The sequence below is a fragment of the Eulemur rufifrons genome, chromosome 17 (genome assembly GCF_041146395.1).
Source record: "Eulemur rufifrons isolate Redbay chromosome 17, OSU_ERuf_1, whole genome shotgun sequence".
In the NCBI taxonomy this organism is placed as follows: domain Eukaryota; kingdom Metazoa; phylum Chordata; class Mammalia; order Primates; family Lemuridae; genus Eulemur; species Eulemur rufifrons.
The window spans coordinates 79,365,776-79,378,434 of record NC_090999.1 but is presented as its reverse complement, the minus strand read 5'-3'; the positions used below and the strand labels follow the sequence as shown (position 1 = coordinate 79,378,434).

Here is a 12,659-nt window from a genome sequence, read left to right as displayed (position 1 = left end):
TTTCTAGTCCATCCTCAGCCTCCTTCCCCACAAGAAGGTTCAGCCAACGTCCCATGGTAAAATTCAGCCATGCATTTGGAGTTCCTCTAACCGCCAATACTTCACATCTGCCCTCATGTTTGCCAAGATCTCCAGTGGTTCTTTCCCCCAGTAGAAGTCATCTGCCCGTACCAATGATGCATCTCAGTCTATACTCAGAGTCAATATCCCCATGGAAGAAAATCATCAGTAATCTCAGCTAATCCAGAAAGGGCTCTTTCCTTTTTGGAATTAGAGTTAATACAGTCGTTAATGCTTCCACAGTTCTCCAGTGTCTTTAAAAGTATGATTTTTGTATTTTATCCAGTGTTTTGCAGGTGCTGAGGGGGACTGATTGGGACTACATACCGCATATAACCTAGAAGAGTTTTCAATTTTCAAAGACTTTTTCAAAGGAAATGCAACACAATTGCAAAGCAATTCCAAATAAAATGTTTCAAAAAGTGCTTTGAGAAATTGTAGATTTTAAAATACATATGCAATTTTGAAGGAGAGAATGTTCATCTGTATTTATAAATTCAGGAAGCTTGGATTAAAACATTATTCAATTACATTATATAATCACACATTGTTTTTTAAAATATTTTAAGATTTTAGAAACATTAGAGAATTATTCATTAGAGATGAAATATGCTGTGGTCACATCAGTAATATTCATCTATGAGCAATTGTGTCATTTCAGGGGAGTTACTACTTCACCCACATATATCAAATGTATCAATCTGAATTTTTTTTTTTTTTTTTAGACAGAGTTTTGCTCTGCTGCCTGGGCCAGAGTACAGTGGCATCACCATAGCTCACTGTAACTTCGAACTCCTGGGCTCAAGTGATTCTTCTCCCTCAGCCTCCTGAGTAGCTGAGACTACAGGCACATACCACCATGTCCTGCTAATTTTTAAAATTTTTATAGAGACGGGGTCTTTCTTTATTGCTCAGGCTGGTCTCCAACTCCTGGCCTCAAGCAACCCTCTTGCTTTGGCCTCTCAAAGTGCTAGGATTACAGGTGTGCACCACTGTGACCAGCCTCAATCTGATTTTTATTTCTTTTCTTACATGCTGAAAAGAAAAGATACATACCTTACATGTACATGATTTTATAGTTTATAGATCAATTTATAAGTATTTCATTTTGCCAAAATACAACAAAGATGTAAATGCTTCATTAATGATTTGCCTATAGATAAGACTTCCTATACCATACCGTTTTTTAGTTTAAATGCTTCACATCTCTGTATGACCATATTTACCTTGTTGCTATGCTCTGCATTTTAAAGTCAATTTAAAGAATTCTAGCCCTGGAGTAAAAAAAATATAGTACATAATTTTTAAAAACAAGTTTAGCTATAATTTTGTATTTATCTGATTCCAGGTCATCTAAACCCCATTCAATTTCTATTTTATTTTATTTTTATTACAAAAAGTTTCAAACATATACTAAGTACAGACAATATTATAACAAACCCCCATGTATCTTCACACTCCACTTCAATAATTATCAACTCATGGTCAATCTTGTTTCACCCAAATATATACCCATTTCCTCCATTTCCATCCCTCCAACCCAATTTATTCTGAAGACAAATCTCAGACATCATATAATTTCTTCTGTAAATATTTCAATATGTATACATGTATATTTAAACAGGGATTCTTTCTAAACACAACCACAATACCATCATTATATCTAAAAAATAAACATTTCCTTAATATCCTCAAATATACAGTCAGTGTTCACATTTCCCTAACTCTTACAGATATATTTCCCTGGCTGCCACACACAAAATATTTTTATAGTTTGTATCAATGCCATGTAATCAATAGCAAAGCAGTATCCTCTTTTGCCACTAGATGGTACTACTGTATAAATTTTAGACTTCCTTAGTTTAAATAATCTAGTTAGAGAAAACATGTCTTGTCTTTCTTTGGGGTATATAGGTTAATGATCAGGAAACATGATTCAAGATTATATAATGTATTATAAAATCTAATAACATTTGGAGGGAAATAACCATCATATTGGATTAACTTTAATCCAATGTAGGAAGTGATAATAGTTCCAAAAGTATCTTTACACAAACAATATTATAAGACAAAATAAACAGGTCATGGTTTCTGCTCGTTAACAGCATAATGCCTCTCTAGGAGGAGACACATAAAGAATTTCATTATAAGGTTGTAAGTGCTATGATACCATGTGTCCAACCCTAAAGAAAACTATGGACAGATCTGCAAGGATTTCTGCAGAAGCAGGTGCTGAGTAACAGTGAATTCATGGTTGAATTCTGACCTATCTGAAGTGCCATTATTCATGAGGCATACAGGCTGAGCATCCTAAATCCAAAGATATGAAATCTGGGATGCTCCAAATTCCCAAACTTTTTGAGCTCCAACATGACACTCAAAGGAAATGATCACTGAAGCATTTCAGATTTTGGGTTTTTAGATTAGGGTTGCTCAACCAGTAAGTATAATGCAAATATTCCAAAATCTTCTGGTCCCAAGCACTTTGGATAAGGGATACTCGATCTGTATTATACCACATGGATAAATGGTCACCCTGGTATTTCATCGTGGATTTTAAGAGTATGATTTGTACTGTCACTCTGAGAGACACTGCACTTCAACATGGAGATGGATCTAAGGGTAAGTTAAAATGTCTCCCAACAATAAAATTTTGAATTTGCTCAAATAAACAAGAGATCTCAGAGTTCTGTACTTGGTACAAAAGGGACATTTACTATCCAGATAGACCTGCCAAGAGGAGTTCTCTGCAAAATATACCACACCCAAAACAGATGAAAGAATATTTTAATTCTATACCTTTAATAACAATTTGAGATTGTGTTGATCAGTATTAAAATACCAAACTACTGTTTTTTAAACCTATTAGGTAACTGATGCAGGTGTTTCTAAAGTCACTGATTGATAAACTAGAAAAAAATGTTTATTTACAGTCATCCATAGATTAGCAAGAAAAAAAATGTTTGTTTACAGTCTACCTTATTTCCAAAAGGATTTGAAGTAGATATTTTGGATGTCTGTCAATCCTGGGGACAGTTTTACCACAGATATTGATAATTAGAGAGAAAAGACTGATAGAAAGAATAGTACACATGAACAAAAGGTTGAACCATTATGATATTGAATATAAAGGGTAAAAGAGAAGCAAAAAGTTACTTCAGTGATACACAAAAGCCTGGAGAATAAGGGAGACCTTGAAAATGCATAGAAGAAAAAAACTAGGATAGAATAGAAAATGAGTAAGGAATAAGAGTAGTGAGTAGACGGGAAGAACAGGGTCAGGAACTCAGATGTTAAAATAGCCAAGGGGCCGAAACAACATAAAGCAGGAAGAATTTTTTACAAAGGAAGTAGGCAACATTTTTGTTGATGAGCTCTGATTCTATGGAGTTATTAAATTCAGTGAGAAGAGAACCTGCCTAAGTAACTGAGAATTAAAACAGCTAAAGTTTTAACCTTGATTATTTTAAAACTAAATGTGTTTTCCCCATTATAGACTGAATATTTTATAAATTTTCTTGGAGGTCATCACAGCTTTTCAATGCTATTTGGCTTTGAAGATGCCGTGGAAATCATCTAGACTAGTGTGATGACTGTTTTCCAAAAAAAGACAACTGAAGTACTAAAGGATAATCAGAGGTCATGTAGCTCAGTTTGTGGCAAAACCAGGGATAGGACCAGGTACTGACTTTCAGTTTGGGGTTCTTCCCACTAGGGCACTCTGATTTTTTTGATCATTTATCATTGTAACACTTAAGTAGTGATAAGATAGGAGGGAGTCAGGGAGTAAGGCTGTATTTAATGTCCCAGATATATTCTAAAATCATGAAATTGATTTCTATGAAATGCACAGAAAACCCTGCCTCAGTATAGTGATAGTAAAGTTGGTCTCTTATTTTTAATCTTAAAAATAACCAAGAACTGACTAGTTACTAGAGTTTTACATTTATTTTCCTTATATGATTCACTGGATGAATTCAATGTATCTTATTTAAAAATATAAATGCTAACTTTTGTAAGAAAGAGTTTACAACATATTATAATATTGCTTAACTTAAAATATATTTTTATGTAAGTATCTTACACCAAGTTTACAAGAGGGAATATTGAATAAAAATGGATAAACTACAATTAAACATCACAGTCTTTATACCTTCATATTAGATGCCTCAGTTTCCAGTTTTGTAAGATGATTGGAATTATCTTCTAGCTCTTGTCGAAGATTTGAGTTCTCCATCTTCAGTGCCTCAACTTGCTTTAACAACTGATCATATGAAGCTGCAGCCATCCTTGGCTACCCTTGGACCTATAAGGTTAAAAAGCATTTTGAAATTCACTACTAAAAATAAAGTGGCTGCTTGTTTTTAAAGAAAGGAATAAAGGAAACAAAACTCTTAAGACACTACATAAGAATTGTGTTAATATGATAGTTTTGGTCTCAAAACAATATTGTTCAAGTAGTAGCATCTTTCTAAGAGGATGAAACTCTGAGGTCTTAGTTGAAGACAAATAGAACTAAAATAGAAGAGAGAACTTCAGCAGTGTTTGAATACAACTGCCTTTTCACAGGTGGATAAGATTTCTACCAGGTAAGAATTTTTTCAAGGTTTTAAAGATATTTTATCCTCTTACAGGCAAAACTTAGGGAATATAATCATTGATAAGAAATTTATATTACTAATGTTATTTTATTTCTGGATTTTGTCTAATAGTCATAAAATTTTAGAGCTATAATGAGATTACATATTCTATTTCATCACTTTTCATTTGATAGAAGGCTAGTCTTAAACATCCTCCATGGTGAAGTAGTTCTGAAGTTCTAAGATCTCATTAAAAGGCAGTCATTTAACAAAATGGATATGGAGAGCATGAGATGGAGACTAAAGCTTTTTAATAGGAAGATGATAAATAAGAATTACTAATAAAGTCCTATTAAATTTATTCAAAAGAATGAATATAATAGGCCATGCTATGGCATATATGGCCTTGGGACCCACTGCACTCAAATTGAGGCCAAAAGACACGTAAAGAAAATGGATGACCTGAAGAATAGATACCGTCAGAAGTAAAGCAGATTCTGGCAGTTAATTACATGACTGGGAAAGAAAAGGGGAAACGAGGAAGACACACAAGATAGCCAGGTCATAAGAGATTCTTGGCATGAAGAATTATAGAATACTGGCAGTTATATTAAGATTAACCAAGTAGGATTGAGGATACCCACATTCTCTTTTAGTTTACGCCAAACTCATTTTGGAAAAAATATATCCTACCTATCTTCATTATTTAATAGCAGAGGAGTATTACATAGTTTGTACTTACATAATATTTAAAGAGCGTGACATAAAAAATGCTTCTGTAATATGAAATCCACTATATATAGATAAGGCAGACAGGTTATAAAACTGGCTAGTCACAATACTGGAGTTCAGTAACTAGAAGGCCCTAATAAGGGAAACCAAGGGACTCAGATCTAGTCAGACTATAATGGTTAGAGTCAACAATAAACCTGGTACAATCTAATGCCACCTGAGGAGGAAGGAGAGTACTGGAGGTGGACTACAAAACTCTCTGGTTGAAAAGAATGAGCACTAGCCTTGCATTTAGAGACTTGGGTCTTAATTTCAGGCCTGGTTATGGTTTCACCTTTGCCCCTTCATTTTATGAATAATTCATTTCGTAATTTGTAAATAGACATCTACTACCTGCTTTAATACAACTTCAAGGGATAGTGCTAGGATTAGTAACAAACGGTAGACTAAAAAATAAAAGTCCTATGTAAATTTAAGTTATATTACTAAAATACGTATGTAATATAACTTCCTTAGTAAGACTTAATGTTAATCTACAGAAAATGTTACTCTCCTCCAACCAATAGACAAGAGGTGAAGAAGTAATTCAGCCTATTGAAAAAGACAGAGGTGATGTCTCAAAAAAAGAGAGAAATTCATAGGAGTGATCATTTTTCTGTTTATATCATACCTTTAATAAGCAGGTCTGGAAATACATAGCTCATTAAAAACCATATGACAGATATGGGGATCTGACAGAATTCTAATAATGTAGGCTTAAAATTCTTTATTTTAGATAGAATTAACAGGCAATTTTATACCCCAAAAATAAAATAAGAGAAAAAGTAATAACAAACAAAAAAACAGGCACACCCAGGTATGCTGAGACACAGAAATTATAACCTTACACAATCTCAAAAAGAGCCAGATGGGCAAGATGAGCAATGACTACTAAAAGTGCTCTTTTTTAGAAGAATAAAAAAATTCAATCCTTCAGATGGACAATTCAACCATCAAAAGGATGATCAATCATGTTTTTTTCCTCCACTCCAGAATCCCAATCATTAAAGTCCTTTCTGCTCTAGAAAGCATATAATTTTATGGAAATCGTAAGATGTTTCATGGAGAAATACCCTACCTATATCCTTTTAGGATGTTGCAGCCATCCCTTCCCAACCAAAAATTGCTTTATACAAAATTTGTGAAATCATACTGTACTCTAGAACGCCCTTTTTGCAATCACAAGGATTTCATTCCAAATACATATGAACTAAAAGTCATTCTACAACATTTTTTAAAAATTTGAAACGTGTGATCACATTGCAGCTGCCATGTTTTGTGAAATGGGGAAAACCTCTGAATCTTTCACTTTACTGAGAGTATGCAAACGTCCCAATTTATTTTTCTGTAGTTAAGATGCCTACTAAAGAGATTCCCTTACCCCATAAATGTGGGGTAGGGGAGAAGAAAGCAAAAAGACTGTTATCTAGAGCTTTATCCAAACGTTCACTGAAAAACAAATTTACAAGTATCATAAGAAATTAAGGCAGAAAAGTTTTAGGCAGGCAGAAGACACTCAATTAGGATTAAATGTGGCAGATTCATTATTACTAATTTAAGAAGTTTGAGATCACTTTTTTAAATTAGTGGAGCTGCTTTTTTTTTGAGACACAGTCTTGCTCTGTCATCCAGGGTAAAGTGCAATGATGTGATCATAGCTCATTGCAATCTCAAACTCCTGGGCTTAAGCAATCCTCCTGCCTCAATCTCATAAGTAGCTAGGAATACAGGCGCTTACCACCAAACCCAGCTAACTTTCTTGCCTTTTTTTTTTTTTTTTTTTTTTTTTGGTAGTGACAGGGTCTCACTCTTGTTCAGGCCAGTCTCAAACTCATGACCTCAAGCAATCCTCGCGCCTCAGCCTCCTAGAGTGCTAGGATTATGGGTGTGAACCACTGCACCAGGCCACGGAGCTGCTTTTATTATTTTGTTTTAGTGGCAAAACAAAGATATATTTGTTAGCACTTTCAGATAGTAATGAAAAAAGAGGAAAAATACAAATAGGAAGGCGGGAAGGCAGGAAATCAAAAGACTCATAAAAGACTATTGTGCTCAAATCCATGCAAAAAAATTTGAAAATGTGAATGAGACAGATAGTTTACCAGAAAATATAATTTATCAAAATTGACCCCAAAAAGATGGGAAATCTATAAAATTTACAATGAAAAAGTTATTGCTATTAGAAAATTGATATCACTTGTTAATAGATCTACCCAGAAAAAAATATATGATCATGTCAAAAATGATGAAAAGACATTTTACAAATTCAATACCCATTCTTGTTGAAAATACTGAATAAAAAAGAACACATCTTTAACATAATATATCAATCCCAAAGCCAGCAGCATACTGAAGTGGAAACAGTGGATACAGTCCTAAAGTTAGGCAAGGCCTACATTTACCATTCTGTTCCTGATAGTATTAGTCAACACAATTAAATTAATGAAAGAAATTAGAAAGAAAAAATTAGAAAGGAATACTATTGGCAGATAATATAATTATATACCTGGAATATCAGAAAGCATCAACTAAACATAATAAGGATAATTTAGTAATATGGTGTGGTATAATATAAAATATACAGAATCTCTGTATGTACAAAGAGAAACAAGATACAAGATGAAATGAAAGAAAAGATCTCATTTACAATAAAAAGAATCTAGGCACAAACTGCACGAGTGTCCAAAACATATATGTAAGAAACTATAAAACATTTTTGAAAGACAGAAAAGTAGACTTCAACAAATGGAAAAACCTTCTTGTATGTGAAGATTCAGCATCGTAAAATGTCATTTCTCCTTAAGTTAATTTATAAATTTTACAGTCCCAATAAAAATACTATATAAGGTTTTTCTTTTGTTTTCTGCAGCCACACATTTTTTAAAAACAAGCAAAAATAGGAAAATACATAAAAAAGCATGAGGTAGACCTACTATATATTAAAATATTGTACAAAGCCTTTATAACTAAAACATATATGTGTAGTTAACTATAATATATTGTACCAGTAGGTTAAGTTCTTAGTTTTGATAATTGTAGTAAGGATATGTAAGATGTTGACATAAGGGGAATCTGAGTAAAGGGTATATGGAAACTCTACTATTTTTTCCAACTATTCTGAAAGTCCAAAGCTATTTAAAAATTAAATGTTTTTGAAAAAGTGTAACATTGGAACATGAATAGTTCAACCACTAGAACACAATTTTTAAAGTTCAGAAGTAAACATATGTCAATTTAGCATATGATAAAGGTACTGTCTCAAATACTTGTAAAAACATGGATTTTACATAGGTGGTGCTGGGAAATAGGACAGCAATGAAGGAAAAAATGCGCGTATTCTTTACACTTAAACACTAGGATACATTGCAAAAGGAACAGAGATTTAAATGTTCAAAAAACATTCCACTGTCTTTTAATTATGAAAACAGTTATACCCTCTTCAAAGGAGGGTGTTATGCCAGCATGGAAAATTTTTATTTTAATTTGTTAATGGCTATAAGATATGTAGAGGACCAATTAAGAGTTCTTTGAACTGGTGATGTCTGTTCCTAGACTAGGAATAATAAAACAGATTCTCAGGGTACTTCAAGCAAACGGAAAGTTTCTATTTGGTATAAAAGCACAACTACTTTTAAATAAATAGAATACATCCATGCAGTGGAATACTACATTGGCATTAAAAAGAATGAGGCTGGTGTTTAAAAAAGGAGGCAAAAAACAAAAAAAGGGAGGGTGCCAATCACTAAGTCTTATATGGTCCATTCTGTTCTAGTCAAGATAAAAGGATTGTATAAGGATAAAAAATATCACTGAAAGAATATACAAAAATACAGTCATTGTCTCCAAAACCAAGGTCTGAGTTCTGGTGAGAAGTTATCTTCCTTTTTATTTTATATACCCTTTGTAGAGTTGGAAAAGCAAAGCAAAAATTTGGTTCTTTGAAAAGACTAAATATAATTAGAGAGAAAAAAAAGCCCGAACACGTAAAACAAAGAAAATTCTAGGAGCAGAGACTGATTCAAGAAGAAACAGAAAATCTTAATAGTTCTAAAACTATTAAAGAATTAAAGCAGTAGTTAAATATTTTTTCTCCTCCTCCGAACCCCTCAAAAATATCATATCTAAATGATTTTACAGACACCTTCTATCAAACTTTTAAGGAACAAATCATTCCAATCTTATACAAACTCTTCAAAGAACTGAAAAACAGAAAATATTCTCCAATGCACTCCATGAGGCCAATCTAACCATGATAGAAACGTCAAAGATTGTGTGAAAAAGAAGTATAGGCTAATATTCAGATATCGAATCAAAAATCCTAAACAAAATATCAGAAAACAGAATATAATAGTACACAGTAGAGAAACTACAGCAGAACCAAGCTGAGCTTATTCCAGGAATACAATGATTATTCAAATAATAGATCATTTATATACATCACTCATCAGATTAAAATATTAAAGAAAAACCATGTGATCATCTCAATAAACAAAGAATAAACATTTCATAAAAGCCAGTTATCTACTCATGATAAAAACTCTTAATAAACTGGAATAGGAGGGAAGTTGTCAAAACCTACAGTGTGAACGTCATTCTTTATAGTGAAATGTTACAGACAGCCTTTAAAATCAGTAGGAAGATGGAAGTCCTAATTAGCATAGTAAAATTTTAAAAAAGAAAGAGTAATGATTGGAAAAGAACAAAACAGAAAAATCTTAAGAAATATAACAATTTATAGGTTATCAGATATAAAATCAATATACAAAAAAAGTTTTCAATTTCAAGCAGAATTCACCTCATCCATTTTAATTCTTTTCTCTGTATTTAACAACTAATGCAAGTCCTTACCCTCCATTCTATTTCTCTTTCTCTTACCTACTAAGGCCGCATAGATAGTGGTATTTAGTCTCCTGTCTGCAATATTCTTTCCTCATCCCTTCCTTTCCTCACATTCTATACATGGCTACACACATTGATAAGACCAATCCAAGCCCCCATATCAAGTGTGGCCAAGCTTCAAGATAGCCATCACAATTACCAGGAGCAAGGGTTGGCAAATAATTTCTATAAGGGCCAGATAAAAATATTATAAGGCTTTATGGGCCACATGATTTTTGTTGCAACTACTTGACTTTGTAGCTGTAGCACAAAAGCAGCCCCAAACAATATAATAAATGGATGGAGATGACTGTTTCAATAAAACTTAATTTACCAAAACAGGTGGCAGTCTGCTGACCCTTGGTCTAGAGCATAAATCCCCAATTCTGGTTTTCAAACATCCCAAGATAGCCCAAATAATTTTAAAGGTTATTGAGAAATTCCTAATACTAAAATTAGTGTTTTACTTTTAAATAATAGAAGGTAAGCTGCTACGCTGGAAAGAATAGCAAACTAGGAAGTGTTAACGTCTTTGATTTTTTTTTTTTTGTTAGCAATCATTTTTAATTCCTACAATTTCTTCATCTTTATGGCATTGTAAGGTCACATCTTTATTATTTTTTTACTATCACTCTAATGGTATCGTAGGAGAAAGAGGTGATAAATGTGGTTGATTAATTCCCTAGCTTGAATCAGAAATTCTATTTTCACATTAAGATCTTTAATGAATACAGCATTTTTATTTTTGTATATGGTATGAGTGTAGTGGTCTAACTTTTTTATCTTTCATATGGATAACCAATTACATGATCACTATTTATTAAACAAACCATTTCTTTCTCACTGAATGGAAATGTACCTCTCACATGCTAAATTCTCATGTATTCTTAGAGCTGTAATGACATTTACATTAATTTGAGACAGATTCATATTTCTATAGTAAGTCATACTCTCTCATGAATAATTCAGGCCCTTCAATCAAATTTTCAAGCCCACCCCTCCACCTCCTGCCAAGAAAAGATCCTACTCCTTTCATATAAAATTTATCCCTAGGTTTTTTGCTGTCTGAGCTGCTATGACTAATACACCACCAATCCACACCAAATACTGCTAGTACAGATGAAAGCCAGTGATTCTATTTAATATATATATTTTCCTTATGCAGTCATCTTATCAAATTATCCTATCAATTCTAATGGTTTTTCCAGTCGATTTTCTGGGTAGGCAATCATATAATCTGTAAATAAAGATATTTTTGCTTCTCCCAATATTTGTACCTCATTTCTTTTTGTTTTATTGTTAGCTTGAAACTTAAAAATAACGCTGAATAAACTACCTTATTCCTGATTTTAATAGGAATGGTTTAGTGTTTCACCATTTAATATTCTTACTCTTAGATTTCAGTAAATTTTTTAATATGTTTAGGCATTTTCCTTTTATTTTAAAGTTTTTATTAGTCATGGCTGCTGAATGTTTTTATAGCAGCTTTGACACATAGTTTTTTCTTTTAATTAGTTGATGCAGTCAATTCTAAGATTTTCTAATGTTGAACCATCCTCGATTCCTGAAATAAACCTCACTTGTTCATGTTTTATTCTTTTACTAGTCTGTTGATTTTTCAATAAGAGAAACCAGTGTATAGTTTTTAATTTTTATAATATTTTAAAATAAGGTTTTTAATTAAGCTTATAATAAATTCATAAAATGAATTGGTAAGTATCTCATCTTTTTATATGGTCTAGAATAGTCTGAATATCTATTCTTTGAAAGTCAGCTAGAATTCAAATCAGAAGGTGCCTTTTTAGAAGTAAGATTTTAAAACTATTTTAAAATTTCTTCTGTGGTTAAGTCTTTTCATGTTTTCTTCATTTTGTATCAATTTTATTAACAGTTCACCAATACATTACCCATTTCCTCTAGCTTTTCAAGTGTATTAACGGAATTATATCTATTCTCTTAATTGTATAATTCTTTATCTGAAGGTTATCTCTTTTCTCATTGATGTTTGTTTTGTCTTTTGTTCCTTTAAACTTTCTAAAGTTACATCTATTTTATTGGTATTTACCAAAAGAAATCAACTTTTGGTGTTACATATCCTTTCCACTACTTTGTTTTCTATTTTCTTCATTTCTGTGTTTATCTTTACTAATTATATCCTCTTATTTTCCATTGGTTTATTTTGTTCTTTTTTATTACTGTTATTTAAAGTGATTAATCTGTTTCCTTACTTTACTTACATATTAAATTGGTTTCTTCCTTAATAATACAAATATTAAGGACATCAATTTTTCTCTTAGTACGGTCTCATCCATGTCCCACAGGTTATAGTATGAAGTGTTCTCCTCTTTATTTCTAGGTAACTCATAATTT

At 32.3% G+C, this 12,659-nt stretch overlaps 1 protein-coding gene across 26 annotated transcripts in view; it reads right to left on the bottom strand.

Annotated features, from left to right (window-relative positions):
* APC (APC regulator of WNT signaling pathway) overlaps window positions 1-12,659 on the bottom strand; it is a 121,769-nt gene that overhangs the window by 73,395 nt on the left and 35,715 nt on the right. For 16 of the 26 annotated variants that reach the window (XM_069492452.1, XM_069492456.1, XM_069492467.1 and 13 more), the window contains one exon: window positions 4,214-4,366. The exons of the other annotated variants lie outside the window; for them this stretch is intronic. In XM_069492452.1, the coding sequence (XP_069348553.1) occupies window positions 4,214-4,348 (135 nt within the window). In that variant the 5' untranslated portion in view covers window positions 4,349-4,366. The remainder of the gene's footprint in view (window positions 1-4,213; window positions 4,367-12,659) is intronic. 26 annotated transcript variants of the gene reach the window in all.